The sequence below is a fragment of the Rhododendron vialii genome, chromosome 5a, assembly GCF_030253575.1.
Source record: "Rhododendron vialii isolate Sample 1 chromosome 5a, ASM3025357v1".
NCBI lineage: Eukaryota > Viridiplantae > Streptophyta > Magnoliopsida > Ericales > Ericaceae > Rhododendron > Rhododendron vialii.
The window spans coordinates 38339268-38362733 of NC_080561.1; the positions used below are offsets into that span (position 1 = coordinate 38339268).

Here is a 23466-nt window from a genome sequence, read left to right on the forward strand (position 1 = left end):
TAGTCTTTGGGCCGAACTTGAAAAAAGTTGGTTTGCTTTTACTGTAGCATACTTTTTTGATATATTATCGTGATATACACGGGCCTAATAGGCGTACTCAATGAATATGGCATCTCCGTAATCTTAAGTCGACTGCACTTTGCAATTTGGGTGATTTGAGTCTATTTAGGACTCACCTCTAAAATGCCAGCTTGAGTCTATTAACTTGTAGGTTCCGTGGAGTAGAACAGATGTATAAAATCTTGGGATGTTGATTCTTGAAATTAGCATTTCCTTTGAATACACAGGACGTAGAATTTTTTAGAAAAGTCTGTTGTATGTAATCAATCAACTAGCAATGGAACTGAAAGAATTGGAACGGTAACACTTTTCATTATTCTTTTGCGGATACATGAGTGAAACCAAATGTTAACAATTGTGTTTTATAAACACTTTCAGAACAAGGTATTGAAAGCATTATGGAACAAATGACATAAATAATTATATATAAAAAAAGTAAATGAATCCCAACATTTGAAAATTAGGAGACATGGACCCAAACAGCAAGGCTCGGCACTCCCTGGTTAACCACAAACATCATATAATACCCTGGCGGCGCCACCTCCGCACTGGGCAGAGCCTGAAACACAATCCTGTACTTTCCAATAGATTCCGAAACAGGGCGGGCGATATTCATCTTTACCAATCTCTGCCCCTGTGAATACGAATGCGTAGTGTAAGGCGCACTTGCAAAATTCACCTCCCAATTCCCCGTTGTGTTTGATGGCACCGTTACATACACATTGTAAAGCGTCGACCCATATTGCACTGACTTTGGGGCCTTCGCTATCACCGGCCTCAAATTCGATTTGTTTGCTGATAAATAATCTGGCGAAAATGCCTCGATTCTCAGCTCCGTGGGGAAAGGTTGAACCCACGTGTATACCGCATGCGTGTTACTTCCGGCAAGCAAAATTCTTCCGTCGGGCAATAAATTTGCGGTCGAGTGGTACACTCTGGGGATTGTAGTGGGGTTTAGGATCGTAAAGCGAGAGCCCGCAGGTTCGTCGGGTTGGTATAGAACTGGGTTCAAACAAGGATTATTTGCCAATCCGAACCCTTGGGACCCCTCTTGAGCCCCATTGATGATTGTTACGTCCCCTGTTGGCAACATCACCATATCCCCCATGTTCCGAACAAGCGGCATGTCCTCCATCTCCCAAGCAGGGTTGGGATCAGTTGCCACGATCCGCCCACAGTTTCCTTGGGCCGGTATCGTCACTTTGCGATCATTGTAGGCGTCGTATTGAGCCCCACCACATATGACGATCGTGGCCGTGGAATAGTTACCTTCCAATGCTAGCATGACAGAGGATCCTGCGGACGGGTAGTTACGCGGTCCTCCCCCTATCAAAGGTAAATTTTTTATAATCACATTATTAACGTAATCGTATAGCACTGATTGTTTATCAGCAAATATAAACAGATTTCCATTTGGGAGAAGGTGAACGAATGGATACAGGTTATCCCCTTCGTTATCTGACACATTGCTGAGGAACGAGAAATTAACCGCGCCGCCGATTCTCGGTGGGTAATACTCCACGCTGTTGGCGTTGATACCCCCAATTATTATGATAGAACCGTCCGGAAGTATCTGATTCGTGGCGTACCAACGCCCTTGGGACAACGAGATGTTTTGAAGCTCAACCCAATCGCAAGAGGAAGTGTCTTTGCAGGGGGTGAATGTTCGGAACTTGGTGTTGCCGTCGTTGAAGCCGCCGGTTTGGAGGAGGGTGCCGTTAGGAAGGAATTGGCCCGAGGAGCACCACGTGTCGGTTTGGATCGTGAGGGGACGGATTTTGTTGGTTTTGAGGTCAAGGAGAGCGGAGTGGGCGGAGCAATCGGTCTTTAAAGTCAGGTCCTCTGAGTCGTTGCGGCATTGTTGGACGCCGTTAACGACTGGGAGCGATAAGTTGGATGCGCCGATGTCGGTCCGATCGAGGAGGACGACGGTATTGTACCGGGTGACGGCGGCGTGCATGGCGGCAATGCCAGCGTTTTGCACAATGACTTCCCACGTGCCCCCCTGGGCACGTGTTCCGATGATTGTGAGGGCGAAGCACAGGAATTGTAGACAGAAGAAAATGGGAGCCGCCATAGTGAAAGCGATCTGAGAGTGTTCACTGTTTTGTTGTGTGTGTCTGCCCTTATTACTGAGATATATATATAGTGAGAATGTGAGACGTATATTTATAGATGAGAGAGAGAGAGAGAGAGAGAGAGAGAGAGAGAGAATGTCAGACGTGGGGGGTTAAGTTGCATGATGTCGACCCTTCACTGATCTGTTGAGTTGGGAAAAATTACTCCCTCCGTCCCAAAATGATTGTCCGGTCCGCAAAACGGAGTGATAAAAATAATGCAATTTTTTCAAGAAAAAATTCAAATTTTTTTCACAAATTAAAAATACTCATTGATATCTAGTAAGTTATTAAAAAACTTTTGATTTTTTCTTGCAAAAATTGTATTATTTTTAACACCCCGTTTTGCGGACCGGACAAACATTTTGGGACGGAGGGAGTATGAAGTAGTAGTTGCCCAACAGATTAATAAAAGGGACCAACAAACAGTAGGCGATTTTTTGAAAAGGTCAACTGAAAGAAAACCCAACGGCCGCAAATCTGCCGTCCACGTCCTTCTTCTTTTTCGTCTTTATTCGCCATGGTCGTTTGGGTTATTGTTGTTGTACATTCTTGTTGTCCGTTTTTGGACACTCTCGAAATAGTCAATGAGTTTCCCACCATTTATAATTACATATTTCAAACACGTATAGTTATTACCACCATAATTTCTAACTTTTGATAAACATATCGATCTTACAACTTTAGACAAGCATACCCATTTATTAGTTGATGTATTCGGGCCCGACTATTTGAGGGCTTAAAGGGAAAATTTAATGTGGAGCATTATTTGCTAGACCATTAATGTAAAGGGTACCAAAATAAGAAGAGCTACTAAAATTTGGAATTTTTCAGTACCTAAACCGATCGCATTTTTTACTTTAGCTAGGAGCCGGCCCTGCTGGTTGATGGGTTCCACTTACGTGGGAATAATTTCTAGGGGGATGAATGTTGCGGTTTGGCCAGGGAATAATAGCGTTGTCATGCATCCTCTTGGAAGATCAGTGAAGATAGGAATTTCTAGGGGATGGCTGTCGGGCTAAGCCAAACCTACCTATATAGGTACCAGCTAGTACTAGTTCAATGGAAACAACAACTTACGAGAAATTGCAATAATAATGGAAACAACTTTCTTCGATTGAACGTGGTAACAACTTCAATGGATAGGATCATAGGACGGAGGCGATTTTCCTGAATCCTTTAATTAATAATGGGAACAACAACTTCGATCGCTATCTTTATATTCTCTCCATCCTAAATTGGTTGATTTCTTTGGAAAATCATGTATTTAATTTGCCAAAAATGATAGAGGTACAGAAAATTGGGGACCGAATCCGGACCGACGGCCGCCAGCGAGCCATCTCCGGCCACCGGACGGCCGATCCGAGCCGTCCAAAAATTCTAAAAAAAAAAACCGAGGGGCCCCTCGCGGGAATCAACGTCATCCGAGGTGTGTAGGGTGCTTGATCGGAGCACCCCTTTTCGTGTGTATACATATACATATACACACGAAAAGGGGTGCTCCGATCAAGCACTCTACACACCTCGGATGACGTTGATTCACGCGTGGGGCCCCTTGGTTTTTTTTTTTAGAATTTTTGGACGGCTCGGATCGGCCGTCCGGTGGCCGGAGATGGCTCGCCGGCGGCCGTCGGTCCGGATTCGGTCCCCAATTTTCTGTACCTGTAGCAGCACTCTTAATTTGCACATAAAAACTAATGTGTCTATGAGAATCTTTTTGAAAAATACACAAATTATTTCATCTTAATGAGATCTATAAATTACAAGTGTGAAAATTTTGGAAAAAGAAATTTTACATGCAAATGCATATATAGTTTCTTAAAAAGGGCAAACAATTTCGGACGGAAAGAGTATCTGGTATTGGGGGCAGAGCCATGTTTTTTAGTCATCGAGGTCAAAATTTAGCGAGTTATTTTTTTTATTAGCCAATCAAAAGAAAAATTAAACTAAAAGGATAATTGTAAGGTGAATATGTGCATGATAGTCTCATTCCTAATATTATCAGCTTTCGAAAAGAAGAGAACGATTGGAACTTTTATGCTTTTGTAGTAAGTTGGGGCAGAAATTTAGAAATTTTTGTGTCGGGTCAAAGTAAGTAACTTTGGGTACAAACTATAAAATACCCTTAACGGGGAATCAAATTGAGTGGGATCAAGTCATGTGGATTGCGCGTACCTAATATTCCTCCGCCACTGTCTTGTATCTTTGGAGGTTTTACTGGCTCTTCCGTATATAACCGCTTCTAGAAAACCTTCAACAATTAGCAGCTCCATTCGAGTGACATGGGGATTAAATGAAGTAATGAGCTTTCCCAATATGGTCTGGATTAGTGATCTAGCTTGTTCCTGTTTGGCTTTAGGGGGTTAGTCTACAAGTACAACCTTTGTAACTGCATTTATAATGTGTTACATGGAGTCACTACAGTATCGTTAATATGTTGTACTCTTTTTCCATCATAAATTAGTGTGGAGCACAAGATAAATTAGCGACGTGGGGTGCCTAAGAGGTATTGAATGAGGAGAAATTATTCTTTGCTTTTGGAGGAAAGACATGTGGTACGTACTCCAAATATGTTGTGATTAATTTGTAAATCCAGTGGGTCCCATAATTTTTGTTTTGGTAAATTAAATTTGCGGATGAAATTACACTTGGTGTGTTGTGGTTGGTGCATAGTATTGCTTCAAGTGCACTCAATAATCCCTCTTGAATAAGACATAAGGATGTATTTGCTCCAAACAAGAAGAATGAGACGTGTAAATATATGATGGTGTTATTATGGCCAAAAGTACTAATACCATGCTACCTCAGGAAACCAACAATAATTTATCTATTAATATCAAGAATGCCACCAGAAAAAAAAAATACAAATAGACAAGATATTACAGTTGCCCTCAATGACTTTTCATATTTTAAAATCGTTGATTAATTGCTTCCTTATCAACGATATGAAATACATCAATCACTCGATCTAAACGACATAGTCAAGTTGATGGAGAATTGCCTCTCGTCTCTTAGGAATTTTAGGAATAAAAAATCACAGTTTTTTATTTTTTTATTTTTTATCCATTGTTGCAAAGGGACTATTCGTACTGGGATGGTATGCGAGTTTCTTCGTGGGTGCGTTTTGGTCAGGGTGGGAGGGTTGCCTAAGAGGGTAATCTATTTAGAATCCGAGAGGAAGGGTCTCTGTGTCACTACAACAAAATACACAATTTCCGACTAAAATTTCCCGACTAAACAATATTTAGTCGGAAAATATCATCCAATCACCGACTAAATAATTTGTAGTCGGTAAAATATAAAACAGTTTACTGACTAAATTATTTTAGTCGGCCAAAACTTATATTTTGCCGACTAAAGTTAAATTTAGTCGTGAAATATAATTTTTTCGAATTTAATAAAATAGAAAATTAATTCCGACTAAACTAAATTTAGTCAGTAATTTACTTTTTTGCCGACTAAATTTAAATTTAGTCGGGAAATATCATTTTTTCGAATTTAATAAAATAGAAAACAAAATTACATTTTTTGACCAAATACATTTAAGTAGGGTAATATCATTTAATCCGAATTAAAAAATTAAATACATTTCCCAACTAATAGATTTAGTCATGGAATATCAAATTTTCCCCCTTTTTAAAAATTTCAAAGAAAGAAAATATTTGTTCCAACGACATTGATCATGATGCAACATTTTCGATCACTACCGCTCATTTTTTTTCCTTCTTAATCATAAGATTCTCGTAAAATTTTGGCTTGATCGGGCCAAGGAAGCCCCTTTATCGGCACAGAAATTCTTAAATGTAAAGAATTTTGTTGTCCGATTAAGTGCCTATCCTTATGCGGTTAACTTCATTCTTGGTACGAATGTTTAAATTCGTATTACGTCAAAGATAGATGATTTCGATCGAGAAAAAATACCTCAGGCGAGGCTCGGTTAGTTCACAATAACAGTTAAACGTCTTCGAATGCATTAAATGTCTTTCGATAATGTGGTCGCTAATACCAAATGATCTCCGATTTTAGTGTCAATGCTATAATAAGTAAGATGTGAAATTCTAACGATTCAGATCGATCATTATAAAAAATGATTTGGCAGTTACCTTAACTATATATATGTTTGATGTATTTGATAGTTAACTAATTCTTATGTTGTACTTGTTATTACAGTAGCCACAAGATTGCGAGACAATCTTGACGATCAAGATCGTTGATTTTCTTGCACTTGTTGAATTATTCATTCCCGTAAATTTGCACCTCGATCAGGTTTAGAATATCCCTTTATCGAGACGTGAATTCATTAGAAAAATCATATTTTTTGTTCGATCAATTGTCTAACGGAAAAACGATCAACTGTAATATTAGTAAGAATGATCTAATTGATAATATTAGAGAAGATAAATAGTTCTGATCACGCAAAAAAATCTCAAGTGGAGGGCTCGGGTAATGTGTTATAAGACTTTAATGTTTTTGGACGTAGTAAAAGGCGTTCTGACTCAAAGAATTATTCTCGACTAAATATTTAGTCAGCCAAGAAAAAAAAAGTCACCGACTAATTAATGTTTGGTCGGGAATGATACAATTTTTTGCGCCAATCTAAAGTTTTCACAAAAAAAAAAAATCATTAATATGTTTATTACCAGACCAGTTGGTTCTCATCATTAGTGTACTATTAATTGCATCCCGATGAATGTGCTTTCTAAACTCGATTGGGCCAAAATTTCATCGGAATGCTTTAACCAACAAGCATAATGAAATCAACGATCTCGATCATTATAATTGTGTCACGATCGTGTAGCTACAATACATTCAACTACTGCACAAAATTTAGTTTAATATCAAGTTATGTTGAACGTATATGTTATAAAGGCGGTTGTCGAGTCCATTTTTATAATGATCGATCTGAACCATTCGTATGCAACGATTAACTTATTCCCTCATTTCTACGAAACTTGGAGATCATTGGATATCGACAATCACATTATCGAAAAGCATTAATACTTTCGGAGGCACTAGTCTTATGGTGTATCACCCGAACCCACATTGACATTTTTTTTTTGCTATCCGAACCGTCTATCTTTTACACAATATGAATTAGATTAATTTGTACCAACATTAAGTTAATCGTGTACTGTTAGACATTTGATTAGATGAAAAATATCATTTTATTAACCAGCAATTAGAGCCCACCAAATATTTTTTCCAAAATCTAAAATTAGAAATGCGCCAACTAAACTAAAGGTAAATTTAGTCGGGAAATATAAATTTTTAAGCGGCAATTGAAATTTTCGCGGAAAAACTAGGCGGCATTTTTGTAATTCCCGACTAAGTTTTAGTCGGCAATTATTTTTTTTCCAAGAGAAACGACACCGTGTAGTGTACACCTGATCTAAACCCAATTCCCAAAGTACAGGCCCCCTTTCTTCTCTTCGTCACTTCCGCTCACGCCGCCTGCTGCAAACACACCCACTCTCTCTCTCTCTCTCTCTCTCTGCGCGCCATGGGTACTGATTTACGCCGCCCTCCGCCCAGTTCTCAAGCTTCTCATACTTGCTTTTCATCAATCGAAACAAGCGGCCTTTCTCCTTGAAATCGAGTTTCATCCACTGAATCTTATCGGACGCCGCCCTCCGCCTCCGTCCTCTTCTCATTCAGGTGAGAGAAATCATCTTTACCTTGATGATTCTAGAGTCTAGGGTTTATTTGTCTGTGTCTTGGAATGGAGGGCTCATGATCTTTAGTAATTTACAGATTTTAGGGTTGCTTTGTAGTTTTTAAATACTGATACAATTCGTCTTGGTACACATCCAACGGAGTTACTAGTGATAATATCCGCGACTCCTGTAAGGCCTGAAACCCGCCTGGGGAAGTGTGGCAGTGTGTTAGTCGTACGGGATCTCTGAAGGCCCAAGGGGCCGATGGGTTGAACGCACACTTTTATAAAAAAACGTTGGCACTGGGTTGGTCCTTCTGTAGTTGAGGTTATCAATAGTTTTTTCCAGACAGGTCATCTCCTAAAAAAAATTGAATGACACAACCATTGTCCTGATTCCTAAGAAAAATAATCCGGTGTCAGATGCGGACTTTCGGCCAATAAGCTTATGTAATGTCATTTATAAAGTGATTGTGTCGGTTATTATGTCCCACATGAGACCTTTGATGTCTGATATGGTTTAACCTTTTCAAAATGCTTTTGTCCCAAAGAGAAATATTTCTGACAATACTCTTCTTGCACATGACATTTTGCACACTATGGATAAAAAAAGAGGTAAGGGCGGGGCTTTGGCTATGAAGCTTGATTTGGAAAAGGCTTATGATAAACTAGAATGTCAGTTTCCACCTAGATGGGTGGAACTTATCCTGGAATGTGTGACAACTCCGTCACTCAGTGTTCTAATTAATGCAAAGTTCTCCGCACCAATACACATGACTAGGGGTTTGGTTTGCTCTTCCTAGAAGATGGAAATAGACTCACCAGGACAAAAACCATTAGGTTTTACGTTTCAGAAATCGATTTTTGATATAAATAGTTTGTTGAAGTCTAATCTCTTCGCATTCTTTGTCAAATTACTTGCGATATTATTGAATTACCTATCGATCATATTTCCTTGCAATTGCTTCTCTGAAGTTCTTTTTACTCAATCTAGTTTACATATATTGTAATCTTGCATGATTTCAGACATAGAGTTATGAAGTTCTTCTTATTTGATTTCGTGGTAATCATTTAAGGTATTAAGCTTTGTTTGATGGCGGTGGTAATCATTTAAGGTATGGGTAATTTCAACACTCCGGTTAAAGAAAAGTGAAGATACTTGGGTCGTGGGACTTCATAGCTTTGCTAAGTTAAACTAATCGCATCACTCTGCTTCACATCAATGACACATCTAAAAGTATACGCAGTTGCCAAAGTAGCCTTGCATTGAAGATATGATTCATATACAATCAGATTGAATGCCTCTCTTAACACAAAGTACATATCCATTATGTAGGATACGGTGCTATATCCTAAACTGATTAGGCCTTCAGCATGGACTGCATTTTTTCTTGGTGCTTCTGTTTTTTTGGTGTATTACGATTGGAATGCTTAAAAAAGGTTGAAGCCGATTGGGTGTTGGTTCCACAACGGTCATTGGACTGCATTCATAAAGCTAGGAAACCAGTTTTGTGACTGTCATGGACTGAATATGCTAGGAAAGAACTTCAAACTTTTTTCATTCATTCATTCATACTTCAAGAAGTCTTATTTGAGGTTTTTCCCTCACCTGATCAGACTGCTTACAAAGGAGAAGCAAAAATCCCGGTGTGCCATATAGATGGAATTTTGTTTTGAGGACCTTGTATTCTAGTTTTGTCCCCTGGCTTTGTTTTTGGTGATGTAGCTGACTGGAATTACATGGTTTTACCAGCTGACCTGTTCAATATTTTACTTGTTTCAGCCCAAAGTTGTCTTCCTACTTACCAGTGATAGCAGTGTTCTTTCCCATCTGTGAGGTTGAGGTACCTAATATGGTGTGAAAATTGACCTAGAACTTTATTGTCAAAGATTTCTAACTGGAGCTTCGCTTCGCTTGTTATGATCAATTGCTTGTGCCCCAATCTTCTCAAATGTTTTTTAGTTTGTGTCCATTTCCTTTTATTCGTGATTAGATATGTATGAAGTCATGAACCTTATCCCCCGACCTTCTGTTGTTCTTAAGAAGAAACGATTCCTTTTATTCGCGGTTAGGTATGCATGAAGTCATAAATCTTATCCCCCTACCTTTTGTTGTTCTCAAGAACACCATGACAAGAGAAGCTCAGTTGAGCACGCTTTGCTAAACTCATGGCAACAACCCATCAGCCTTTGCGAGATCGTACTCCCAAAAGAAAAACCTCTCTGTGGAAAGCTTTCATTCTCTCTCTCTGTAGCTGCCATCATAGGCTCAATCACTCTTGTTACACCAAGGCTAACCAGTATTTGAATGCTAAAACTGATCAATACCCTCTGGCTTAATGGCCCCTACATGGCCAAGTTGTTCCAAAGTGTTTACGCGGTAAAAGAAGAAATCTATGGGCAAGTCTTGTGACTATACAAATCTACCATTTACAGGGGCCATGGGATCTCTCAAAATTAATTTAATGTTTGTCATATACTCATAATTATGTCAGCATTATATGGCTTACCATATTAATTTTTCATTAACAAGATCGTTTCTAATCTTATGGTTATTTCTACAGAAGACTAACCCTACTACTACTTTTAGAAGGGGGTCATGAGCAGAAGAGGGAATCATATTGTAAAAACGCATTTCACACATGCTTTTGGATTTTTAAAATGCTGTTGGTTTCATTATTGTCATAAAGTATGCAAACAAAGTTGTGTTTATCCATTGATTGGTTTCTTGTTATATTCAATGTGGAAAAAACAAAGCTACTTGACCAGTGAGCCTTGTAAGAGTTTTCATAAACAAATACAGATTGTCCAATTTGAGCTGCTAGTGTTTCATGGTGGCCACATAAGTCATCCACATGGGTTAATTGATTCTTTGTCTGAATTATGTTTCCATCATGCTGACTGATAAAGCATTAGAGGATCTTTTTGGTTTCATTTATGTTACAGTGTGTGTATTCTTCCCTTGCTATGTGAAGTTCAGATGAACCTTTTGGCTAACCAAGTGCACACTTGGTTCATGTCATTACTAGAGTGGTGTTGGCCGAACCATATTCTGCTCAAATGGAATATGCATATGTTTTGTGAACTTCGAATATATTATACATACTGCCATCAACATGTACTACATACTTCTTTTTTACTGCTGCATTATACGTGTTGTAGGTTGTGTGGCTCTAATCTTATAGTTATTTCTGTATGCATAATTATGTCAAGATAATTTTTCGTTTTGGCTTTTAATTAGTTAGTATTTACCATGTTCATGCGTTGTGCAATGGGATACATTAGTTCATAAATACTAATGATAGATTGTTCTTCTTTTTTTTTTGGTTTTTTACAGGGACGGCGTTTTAATGGAGTATCGCGCTGGATGTTGGTTATTGACTATGAAGATTGAAGTTGGATTTTGGTTGTGGACGTGCTTGGAACATGTGCTTGGACGTTCTTGTATTTGTGGTTCATGGGGTTTGGATACATTTTGTTACTAAGCTTGGATTTTTTTTATTTTCCCCCCGTGGTGGACGCGTTGTTATTTTGCACTCTAGGAATTTGGATACAAGTTATTTTTTAACTATTTGGTGGACACCTCTATTTATGAAAGTTTGTATTTATTTCTTGGAATTTTTATTTTGTATTAATTGCATTAGGTTGACAATTTTGTGGATGTAATGATTGTTGGCGGAAATTTATAGGGAATAATAATGTGGAAAAAATTTGTAGAAAATACTGGAATGACAAAATGGTATGGAACATTTCCCGACTAAAGTTTAGTCGCCAATAGGCCACAATTAGTTGATGTGAAAAGACATTTGCCGACTAAACTGTTAGTCGGTGATAATTAAAACACATTTCCCGACTAAACAATTAGTCGGCCAATAGGTAACACATTCCCCGACTAAACAATTAGTCGGCAACTAGGTTACACATTTCCCGACTAATTAATTAGTCGGCCAAGAGGTTAAACATTCCATGACTAATCCATTAGTCGGCAAATAGGTTATAAATCCCTGACTAAACAGTTAGTTGGCAAATGGTCCAATATTTAGCGACTAAACTTTTTTTAGTCGGCAACAACCTTTGCCGACCCTCTTCCACCGACTAATGTGCCGACCAAAATTTTTAGTCGGAGAAGGGTTTTGCCGACTAAAATCCCTACAATTGCCGACAAAACCGTTAGTCGGGAATTGTGTTTTTTCTTGTAGTGGTGACAGGGTGAGAGGATTGTGTCTTTTGGCTTTATCATTGTTTTTGAGAATTTTTGGTCCTTTGAGGTGTGAGAGGGGGAGGTGGCATGCTTTGTCATTGTAGTGGTTTAATGGCCGGGTCTCTTTTTGTGGGCCCTTTGGTTATGCTTTGGTTCTTTGGAAAAGATTTTTTGCAATTTTAAATGTCCCCGATTGAATAGGGTAAACACCTACGAAACCAAATTCTTGAAAATATTTTTGTTTTTAAGTAAAGGTTGGATTTCTTCTCTATTTCTTTGTGCACGAGGGAAGAACCTGAAAGAAAGAGGACTCCCACTTCAGACTTGCAATCGAGGGCACTATCAGATCGCATTGAATATTGTCGATTGAGAATTGAATTTCATAATTTTCTATTCGAAATGAAATGAAACAGATTAGATTTGTCGAGAAGTGCAAAATCGTATTCTTGATGTCCTACTTCGGGGATGTTTGCATGGATTCATCTAAAAAACATGTTGAGAGGCCTTTGTCGATCTCTCTTCAACTGCTGCTGTTTAAACTTTAAAGGATTGTATTTGGACTTGAATCCTTACTTAGCCATTTGTCTATTGAAACCCTTACTTAGTCATTTGTCTTTTAAGTCTGAATTATAATTTTTTTGTTGAGATCCCACCGCGAAGTTTTGGTAGAGGCCTGGGGAGGCTAGGGCGGAGGAACATTTTGTTAGCTTATATGGCCTGCCCGACCATAATCTATCGGTTTGTTGTAGCTTTCTACAATGATTGTGCTATCTTGTGTGAGTAACTTTGTCAGATTTATTTGAGGGTTTCAAATTAAAATCAAGCTTGTGTAGCTTAGATGAGCGATATAGGATAGAAAATACATCACTTTCGTCCTGTAAAGATTGTCCACTCCGGAAAGAAGTACAATCTCCGAATCAAGAAATATAGTACTTCCATTCATTATAAAGTTTTTGACACCAAATTATGCACAAAAGTACTTTCATTTTTATCTAAAAATTACACGCCTTTTCGTAGAGAACTATCTTTGAGGGACGAAGGGTGTGGTGGTGGTGAAGTGATGACGGTGGTGGTGGTGAAGTGATGATGGTGGCGGTGATGATCTGGTGGTGGTGGAGTGGGGATGGGATTTTTGGTAATGCAATAGTAAATTGTGGAATTTTTGGCCAACATGAGTGGGTTTTGTCCTAATCGGTGTTTCCATATTTGGCTTCTTGCTAAATTTAGGTTTTGGGCTTTGGATGAACATATGATTATTCTTTGCGTTGTTTACTTGGTTGAGTCTCGGATTAGAAATATGATGCCATCATTCATTGTACTTATTAATCTTTGTAAAAATTTCAGAGATTAATGAAATTTTTTTTGCCTTTCAAAAAAAAGAAAAAGCGTACCTGTAGGAAAAAGTGTGCAAAAATAATAACAAAGAGCAAAAAAGTAATCTGAACCCACAACTATAGACTCTGAGGTAACTTAGAAGGTCATAGGTATGAAGAACTAGAATAGACAGGAATTTTCCCTTCGTTCATTGAATAGGCCAAGCCAGTATACATGGTCTTTGGCCCGAACTTGAAAAAAGTTGGTTTGCTTTTACTGTACTCAACGAATATGGCTTCTCTGTAATCTTAAGTCGATTGCACTTTGCAGTTTGGGTGATTTGAGTCTATTTAGGACTCACCTCTAAAATGCCAGCTTGAGTCTATTAACTTGTAGGTTACGTGGAGTAGAACAGATGTATAAAAATCTTAGGATGATGATTCTTGAAATTATCATTTTCTTTGAATACACAGGAGGTAGATTTTTTAGAAAAGTCTGTGGTATGTAATCAATCAACTAGCATTAATGGAACTGAAAGAATTGGAATGGTAACACTTTTCATTATTCTTTTGCGGGTACATGAGTGAAACCAAATCTTAACAACAATTGTGTTTTATAAACACTTTCAGAACAAGGTATTGAACGCATTATGGAACAGATGACATAAATATATACTATAAGAAAAGTAAATGAATCCCAACATTTGAAAATTAGGAGATAGAGACCCAAACAGCGACACTCGGCACTCTTTGGTTAACCACAAACATCATATAATACCCTGGCGGCGCCACCTCCGCACTGGGCGGAGCCTTAAACACAATGCTGTACTCTCCATTAGATTCCGAAACAGGGCCGGCGATATTCATCTTTACCAATCTCTGCCCCTGTGAATACGAATGCGTAGTGTAAGGCGCACTTGCAAAATTTACCTCCCAATTTCCCGTTGTGTTTGATGGCACCGTTACATACACATTGTAAAGCGTTGACCCATATTGCACTGACTGCGGGGCCTTTGCTATCACCGGTCTCAAATTCGATTTGTTTGCTGATAAATAATCCGGCGAAAATGCCTCGATTCTCAGCTCCGTGGGGAAAGGTTGAACCCACGTGTATACCAAATGCGTGTTACTTCCGGCGAGTAAAATTCTTCCGTCGGGCAATAAATTTGCGGTCGAGTGGTACACTCTGGGGATTGTAGTGGGGTTTAGGATCGTAAAGCGGGAGCCCGCAGGTTCGTCGGGTTGGTATAGAACTGGGTTCAAACAAGGATTATTCGCCAATCCGTACCCTTGGGACCCCTCTTGAGCCCCGTTGATGATTGTTACGTCTCCTGTTGGCAACATCACCATATCCCCCATGTTCCGAACAAGCGGCATGTCTTCCATCTCCCAAGCAGGGTTGGGATCAGTTGCCACAATCCGCCCACAGTTTCCTTGGGCCAGTCTCGTCACTTTGTAACGTCTGTAGGCGTCGTATTGAGCCCCACCACATATGACGATCGTGGCCGTGGAATAGTTACCTTCCAATGCTAGCATGACAGAGGATCCTGCGGACGGATAGTTACGCGGTCCTCCCCCTATCAGAGGTAAATTTTTTATAATCACATTATTAACGTAATCGTATAGCACGGATTGTTTATCAGCAAATATAAACAGATTTCCATTTGGGAGAAGGTGAACGAATGGATACAGGTTATCCCCTTCGTTATCTGACACATTGCTGAGGAACGAGAAATTAACCGCGCCGCCGATTCTCGGTGGGTAATACTCCACGCTGTTGGCGCCGACACCCCCGACTATTATGATAGAACCGTCGGGAAGTATCTGATTCGTGGCGTACCAACGCCCTTGGGACAACAAGATGTTTTGAAGCTCAACCCAATCGCAAGAGGACGTGTCTTCGCAGGGGGTGAATGTTCGGAACTTGGTGTTGCCGTCGTTGAAGCCGCCGGATTGGAGGAGGGTGCCGTCAGGAAGGAATTGGCCCGAGGAGCACCACGTGTCGGTTTGGATCGTGAGGGGACGGATTTCGTTGGTTTTGAGGTCGAGGAGAGCGGAGTGGGCGGAGCAATCGGTCTTTAAAGTCAGGTCCTTTGAGTCGTTGCGGCATTGTTGGACGCCGTTAATGACTGGGAGCGATAAATTGGATGCGCCGATGTCGGTCCGATCGAGGAGGACGACGTTATTGTACCGGGTGACGGCGGCGTGCATGGCGGCAATGCCAGCGTTTTGCACAATGACTTCCCACGTGCCCCCCTGGGCACGTGTTCCGATGATTGTGAGGGCGAAGCACAGGAATTGTAGACAGAAGAAAATGGGAGCCGCCATAGTGAAAGCGATCTGAGAGTGTTCACTGTTTGGTTGTGTGTGTCTGCCCTTATTACTGAGATATATATATAGTGAGAATGTGAGACGTATATTTATAGATGAGAGAGAGAGAGAGAGAGAGAGAGAGAGAGAGAGAGAGAATGTCAGATGTGGGGGGTTAAGTTGCATGATGTCGACCCTTCACTGATCTGTTGAGTTGGGAAAAATTATGAAGTAGTAGTTGCCCAACAGATTAATAAAAGGGACCAACAAACAGTAGGCGGTTTTTTGAAAAGGTCAACTGAAAGAAAACCCAACGGCCGCAAATCTGCCGTCCACGTCGTTCTTCTTTTTCGTCTTTATTCGCCATGGTCGTTTGGGTTATTGTTGTTGTACATTCTTCTTGTCCGTTTTCGGACGCTCTCGAAATAGTCAATGAGTTTCCCACCATTTATAATTACATATTTCAAACAAGTATAGTTATTACCACCATAATTTCTAACTTTCGATAAACATATCGATCTTACAACTTTAGACAAGCATACCCATTTATTAGTTGACGTATTTGGGCCCGACTATTTGAGGGCTTAAAGGGAAAATTTAATGTGGAGCATTATTTGCTAGACCATTAATGTAAAGGGTACCAAAATAAGAAGAGCTACTAAAATTTGGAATTTTTCAGTACCTAAACCGATCGCATTTTTTACTTTAGCTAGGAGCCGGCAGTGGGAATAATTTCTAGGGGGATGAATGTTGCGGTTTGGCCAGGGAATAATAGCGTTGTCATGCATCCTCTTGGAAGATCAGTGAAGATAGGAATTTCTAGGGGATGGCTGTCGGGCTAAGCCAAACCTACCTATATAGGTACCAGCTAGTACTAGTTTAATGGAAACAACAACTTACGAGAAATTGCAATAATAATGGAAACAACTTTCTTCGATTGAACGTGGTAACAACAACTTCAATGGATAGGATCATAGGACGGAGGCGATTTTCCTGAATCCTTTAATTAATAATGGGAACAACAACTTCGATCGCTATCTTTATATTCTCTCCATCCTAAATTGGTTGATTTTTTTGGAAAATCATGAATTTTCACTACAAGATAAAGTATGTTTAGTGACGAAAAAGTGGCGACAAAATTTAATTTCGTCGCTAAATGAGTATATTTGGCGACAAAAAAATAAATTCATCATTGTTTTGATAACTACCTTGACAAAATTATTTTGTCACCAATTATAACTATTTAACGACGAAAAAGATATTTTTGTCACCAAAGGCACCTATTTGGCGACGATTTTATTTCGTCACCAAAAGAGTAAAAAACGGAGACGAAATTCTTTTTTGTCGCCAAAGATAACTATTCGGTGACGGAAAATATATTTTGTCGCCAAATGAACCAATTTGGCGACGAAAAATATTTTTGTCTTCTTTTTACATTTTCAGTGACGAAAAATTTATCCTTTGGTGACGAAATTTATGAATTACGCTTTGTCACCAAATATATTTCGGGCATAACTCTTTGCTCAGAACTCCGATTGAGATAATTTAAATTGGGTTTGAACAATAACATAAAGAGCTACGACTTTCATGCTTATTAAAATTGCTAATTTTAATGTTTAATAGTTCAAAATGCTGTTCAAAATATATTTTAATGTTCAATGTATGTGTTATATATTAGATATTTCAAACATATGCTGAAAAGTTTGTGTGATGTAGTTGGTTAAAGCTTGCATGCAAAATTTAGGAGACTCGGGTTTGAAACCCCGCAGGAGCAAGAAAGTGAGATTTTTTTCGCATATAAGAATGTCTTTCACGACAAAAAATTTCGTCACCGATGGGTCACCTTTGACGAGCCAAAGGGAATAATTTGTGACGAAATTTTTTGTCGTCAAAAAAGCACAATAGGCGACGAAGAAAATTTCGTCACCAAGTTATTTTTCCGTGATGAAATTTTTCGTCATCAAAAGGCACTATATGTGACGAAAAATAGATTTCGTCACCAGGTAGGAATCCTCGACAACCTTTAGTCGACAAATTTTTTTTTCGTCACCTATATTATTTGTGACAAAAAACATACAATTTGCGACGATTTTCATTCGTCACCTAACGCAATTTTTCTTGTAGTGTTTGCACATAAAAACTAATGTGTCTATGAGAATCTTTTTGAAAAATACACAAATTATTTCATCTTAATGAGATCCATAAATTACAAGTGTGAAAATTTTGGAAAAAGAAATTTTACGTGCAAATGCATAGTTTCTTAAAAAGGCAAACAATTTCGGACGGAAAGAGTATTTGGTATTGAGGGCAAAGCCATGTTTTTTAGTCATCGAGGTCAAAATTTAGCGAGTTATTTTTTTTATTAGCCAATTAAAAGAAAAATTAAACTAAAAGGATAATTGTAAGGTGAATATGGGCATGATAGTCTCATTCCTATTATTATCAGCTTTCGAAAAGAAGAGAACGATTGGAACTTTTATGCGTTTGTCGTAAGTTGGGGCAGAAATTTAGAAATTTTTGTGTCGGGTCAAAGTAATTAACTTTGGGTACAAACTATAAAATACCCTTAATGGGGAATCAAAGTGAATGGGATCAAGTCATGCGGATTGCGCGTACCTAATATTCCTCCGCCACTGTCTTGTATCTTTGGAGGTTTTACTGGCTCTTCCGTATATAACCGCTTCTAGAAAACCTTCAACAATTAGCATCTCCATTCGAGTGACATGGGGATTAAATGAAGTAATGAGCTTTCCCAATATGGTCTGGATTAGTGATCTAGCTTGTTCCTGTTTGGCTTTAGGGGGTTAGTCTACAAGTACAACCTTTGTAACTGCATTTATAATGTGTTACATGGAGTCACTACAGTATCGTTATGTATTAATATGTTGTACTCTTTTTCCATCATAAATTAGTGTGGAGCACAAGATAAATTAGCGACGTGGGGCACTCTGCCCAAGAGGTATTGAATGAGGAGAAATTATTCTTTGCTTTTGGAGGAAAGACATGTGGTACGTACTCCAAATATGTTGTGATTAATTTGTAAATACAGCGGGTCCCATAATTGTTGTTTTGGTAAATTTGCAGATGAAATTACACTTGGTGTGTTGTGGTTGGTGCATAGTATTGCATCAAGTGCACTCAATAATCCCTCTTGAATAAGACATAAGGATGTATTTGCTCCAAACAAGAAGAATGAGACGTGTAAATGTATGATGGTGTTATTATGGCCAAAAGTATTAATACCATGCTACCTCAGGAAACCAACAATAATTTATCTATTAATATCAAGAATGCCACCAAAAACAAAATAAATAAATAAATAAATAAATAAATAAATAAATAAATAAATAAATAAATAAATAAATAAATAAATAAATATATATATATATATATATATATATATATATATATATATATATATATATACACGCACACACAAGATATTACAGTTGCCCTCAATGACTTTCATATTTTAAAATCGTTGATTAATTGCTTCCTTATCAACGATATGAAATACATCAATCACTCGATCTAAACGACATAATCAAGTTGATGGAGAATTGCCTCTCGTCTCTTAGGAATTTTAGGAATAAAAAATCACAGTTTTTTATTTTTTTATTTTTTATCCATTGTTGCAAAGGGACTATTCGTACTGGGATGGTATGCGAGTTTCTTCGTGGGTGCGTTTTGGTCAGGGTGGGAGGGTTGCCTAAGAGGGTAATCTATTTAGAATCCGAGTGGAAGGGTCTCTGTGACAGGGTGAGAGGATTGTGTCTTTTGGCTTTATCATTGTTTTTGAGAATTTTTGGTCCTTTGAGGTGTGAGAGGGGGAGGTGGCATGCTTTGTCATTGTAGTGGTTTAATGGCCGGGTCTCTTTTTGTGGGGCCTTTGGTTATGTTTTGGTTCTTTGGAAAAGATTTTTTGCAATTTTAAATGTCCCCGATTGAATCGGGGTAAACACCTACGAAACCAAATTCTTGAAAATATTTTTGTTTTTAAGTAAAGGTTGGATTTCTTCTCTATTTCTTTGTGCACGGGGAAGAACCTGAAAGAAAGAGGACTCCCACTTCAGACTTGCAATCGAAGGCACTATTAGATCGCATTGAATATTGTCGATTGAGAATTGAATTTCATATTGATTAGTCCAAAACAGTAGGTAATGGAAAATTGGAAATTTTGAATTTTTTATTCGAAATGAAATAAAACAGATTAGATTTGTTGAGAAGTGCAAAATCGTATTCTTGATGTCCTACTTCGGGGATGTTTGCATGGATTCATCTAAAAAACATGTTGAGAGGCCTTTGTCGATCTCTCTTCAACTGCTGCTGTTTAAACTTTAAAGGATTGTATTTGGACTTGAATCCTTACTTAGCCATTTGTCTATTGAAACCCTTACTTAGTCATTTGTCTTTTAAGTCTGAATTATAATTTTTTGTTGAGATCCCACCGCGATGTTTTGGTAGAGGCCTGGTGAGGCTAGGGCGGAGGAACATTTTGTTAGCTTATATGGCCTGCCCGACCATAATCTATCGGTTTGTTGTAGCTTTCTACAATGATTGTGCTATCTTGTGTGAGTAACTTTGTCAGATTTATTTGAGGGTTTCAAATTAAAACCAAACTTGTGTAGCTTAGATGAGCAATATAGGATAGAAAATACATCACTTTCGTCCTGTAAAGATTGTCCACTCCGGAAAGAAGTACAATCTCCGAATCAAGAAATATAGTACTTCCATTCATTATAAAGTTTTTGACACCAAATTATGCACAAAAGTGCTTTCATTTTTATCTAAAAATTACACGCCTTTTCGTAGAGAACTATCTTTCAGGGACAAAGGGTGTGGTGGTGGTGAAGTGATGACGGTGGTGGTGGTGAAGTGATGATGGTGGCGGTGATGATCTGGTGGTGGTGGAGTGGGGATGGGATTTTCGGTAATGCAATAGTAAATTGCGGAATTTTTGGCCAACATGAGTGGGTTTTATCCCAATCGGTGTTTCATATTTGGCTTCTTGCTAAATTTGGGTTTTGGGCTTCGGATGAACATATGATTATTCTTTGCGTTGTTTACTTGGTTGAGTCTCGGATTAGAAATATGATGCCATCATTCATTGTACTTATTAATCTTTGTAAAAATTTCAGAGATTAATAAAATTTTTTTTGCCTTTCAAAAAAAAGAAAAAGCGTAACTGTAGCAAAAAGTGTGCAAAAATAATAACAAAGAGCAAAAAAGTAATCTGAACCCACAACTATAGACTCTGAGGTAACTTAGAAGGTCATAGGTATGAAGAACTAGACTAGACAGGAATTTTACCTTCGTTCATTGAATAGGCCAAGCCAGTATATATAGTCTTTGGCCCGAACTTGAAAAAAGTGGGTTTGCTTTTACTGTACTCAACGAATATATATGGCTTCTCTGTAATATTAAGTCGATTGCACTTTGCAGTTTGGGTGATTTGAGTCTATTTAGGACTCACCTCTAAAATGCCAGCTTGAGTCTATTAACTCGTAGGTTACGTGGAGTAGAACAGATGTATAAAATCTTATGATGATGATTCTTGAAATTAGCATTTTCTTTGAATACAGAGGAGGTAGATTTTTTAGAAAAGTCTGTGGTATGTAATCAATCAACTAGCAATGGAACTGAAAGAATTGGAACGGTAACACTTTTCATTATTCTTTTGCGGATACATGAGTGAAACCAAATCTTAACAACAATTGTGTTTTATAAACACTTTCAGAACAAGGTATTGAACGCATTATGGAACAGATGACATAAATATATACTATAAGAAAAGTAAATGAATCCCAACATTTGAAAATTAGGAGATAGAGACCCAAACAGCGACACTCGGCACTCCTTGGTTAACCACAAACATCATATAATATCCTGGCGGCGCCACCTCCGCACTGGGCGGAGCTTGAAACACAATACTGTACTCTCCATTAGATTCCGAAACAGGGCCGGCGATTTTCATCTTTACCAATCTCTGCCCCTGTGAATACGAATGCGTAGTGTAAGGCGCACTTGCAAAATTTACCTCCCAATTTCCCGTTGTGTTTGATGGCACCGTTACATACACATTGTAAAGCGTTGACCCATATTGCACTGACTGTGGGGCCTTCGCTATCACCGGTCTCAAATTCGATTTGTTTGCTGATAAATAATCCGGCGAAAATGCCTCGATTCTCAGCTCCGTGGGGAAAGGTTGAACCCACGTGTATACCGCATGCGTGTTACTTCCGGCGAGTAAAATTCTTCCGTCGGGCAATAAATTTGCGGTCGAATGGTACACTCTGGGGATTGTAGTGGGGTTTAGGATCGTAAAGCGAGAGCCCGCAGGTTCGTCGGGTTGGTATAGAACTGGGTTCAAACAAGGATTATTTGCCAATCCGAACCCTTGGGACCCCTCTTGAGCCCCGTTGATGATTGTTACGTCTCCTGTTGGCAACATCACCATATCCCCCATGTTCCGAACAAACGGCATGTCCTCCATCTCCCAAGCAGGGTTGGGATTAGTTGCCACAATTCGCCCACAGTTTCTTTGGGCCAGTCTTGTCACTTTGCGACGTTGGAAGGCGTCGTATTGAGCCCCACCACATATGACGATCGTGGCCGTGGAATAGTTACCTTCCAATGCTAGCATGACAGAGGATCCTGCGGACGGATAGTTACGTGGTCCTCCCCCTATCAGAGGTAAATTTTTTATAATCACATTATTAACGTAATTGTATAGCACGGATTGTTTATCAGCAAATATAAACAGATTTCCATTTGGGAGAAGGTGAACGAATGGATACAGGTTATCCCCTTCGTTATCTGACACATTGCTGAGGAACGAGAAATTAACCGCGCCGCCGATTCTCGGTGGGTAATACTCCACGCTGTTGGCGTCGATACCCCCGACTATTATGATAGAACCGTCGGGAAGTATCTGATTCGTGGCGTACCAACGCCCTTGGGACAACAAGATGTTTTGAAGCTCAACCCAATCGCAAGAGGAAGTGTCTTCGCAGGGGGTGAATGTTCGGAACTTGGTGTTGCCGTCGTTGAAGCCGCCGGATTGGAGGAGGGTGCCGTCAGGAAGGAATTGGCCCGAGGAGCACCACGTGTCGGTTTGGATCGTGAGGGGACGGATTTCGTTGGTTTTGAGGTCGAGGAGAGCGGAGTGGGCGGAGCAATCGGTCTTTAAAGTCAGGTCCTTTGAGTCGTTGCGGCATTGTTGGACGCCGTTAATGACTGGGAGTGATAAATTCGACGCGCCGATGTCGGTCCGATCGAGGAGGACGACGGTATTGTACCGGGTGACGGCGGCGTGCATGGCGGCAATGCCAGCGTTTTGCACAATGACTTCCCACGTGCCCCCCTGGGCACGTGTTCCGATGATTGTGAGGGCGAAGCACAGGAATTGTAGACAGAAGAAAATGGGAGCCGCCATAGTGAAAGCGATCTGAGAGTGTTCACTGTTTGGTTGTGTGTGTCTGCCCTTATTACCGAGAGATATATATATAGTGAGAATGTGAGACGTATATTTATAGATGAGAGAGAGAGAGAGATAGAGAGATAGAGAGAGAGAGAGAGCGTCAAATGTGGGGGTTAAGTTGATGTCGACCCTTCACTGTTCTGTTGAGTTGTGAAAAATTATGAAGTAGTAGTTGCCCAACAGATTAAAAGGGAGTAGGCGAATCTTTGCAAAGGTCAACTGAAAGAAAACCAACGGCCGCCATTCTGCCCTCCACGTCTATCTCCTTCGTCTATATTCGCCATGATTTTTCTGGTCGTTTGAGTTTTTATTGTTGTTGTTGTTGTCCTCCG

The 23466-nt window shown here is 39.3% G+C and overlaps 3 protein-coding genes and 1 long non-coding RNA gene across 4 annotated transcripts; 1 reads left to right on the forward strand and 3 right to left on the reverse strand.

Annotated features, from left to right (window-relative positions):
* Positions 1-349: 349 nt before the first annotated feature.
* On the reverse strand, positions 350-2193 carry LOC131326458 (aldehyde oxidase GLOX-like). Its single transcript, XM_058359250.1, has one exon. It carries the CDS (start codon positions 2135-2137, stop codon positions 521-523), a length of 1617 nt encoding a protein of 538 aa, XP_058215233.1. The 5' UTR covers positions 2138-2193; the 3' UTR covers positions 350-520.
* Positions 2194-7598: 5405 nt separating this feature from the next.
* Positions 7599-11448, forward strand: LOC131326459 (uncharacterized). The gene is made up of 2 exons (XR_009200004.1): positions 7599-7832; positions 11168-11448. It is a non-coding gene; the product is annotated as an uncharacterized LOC131326459 (long non-coding RNA).
* A 2435-nt stretch (positions 11449-13883) lies between these two features.
* LOC131326460 (aldehyde oxidase GLOX-like) lies at positions 13884-15730 on the reverse strand. The gene has a single exon (XM_058359251.1). It carries the CDS (start codon positions 15670-15672, stop codon positions 14056-14058), a length of 1617 nt encoding a protein of 538 aa, XP_058215234.1. The 5' UTR covers positions 15673-15730; the 3' UTR covers positions 13884-14055.
* A 5570-nt stretch (positions 15731-21300) lies between these two features.
* On the reverse strand, positions 21301-23137 carry LOC131326461 (aldehyde oxidase GLOX-like). The gene has a single exon (XM_058359252.1). The coding sequence runs from the start codon at positions 23087-23089 to the stop codon at positions 21473-21475; it is 1617 nt and encodes a 538-aa protein (XP_058215235.1). The 5' UTR covers positions 23090-23137; the 3' UTR covers positions 21301-21472.
* Positions 23138-23466: the final 329 nt, after the last annotated feature.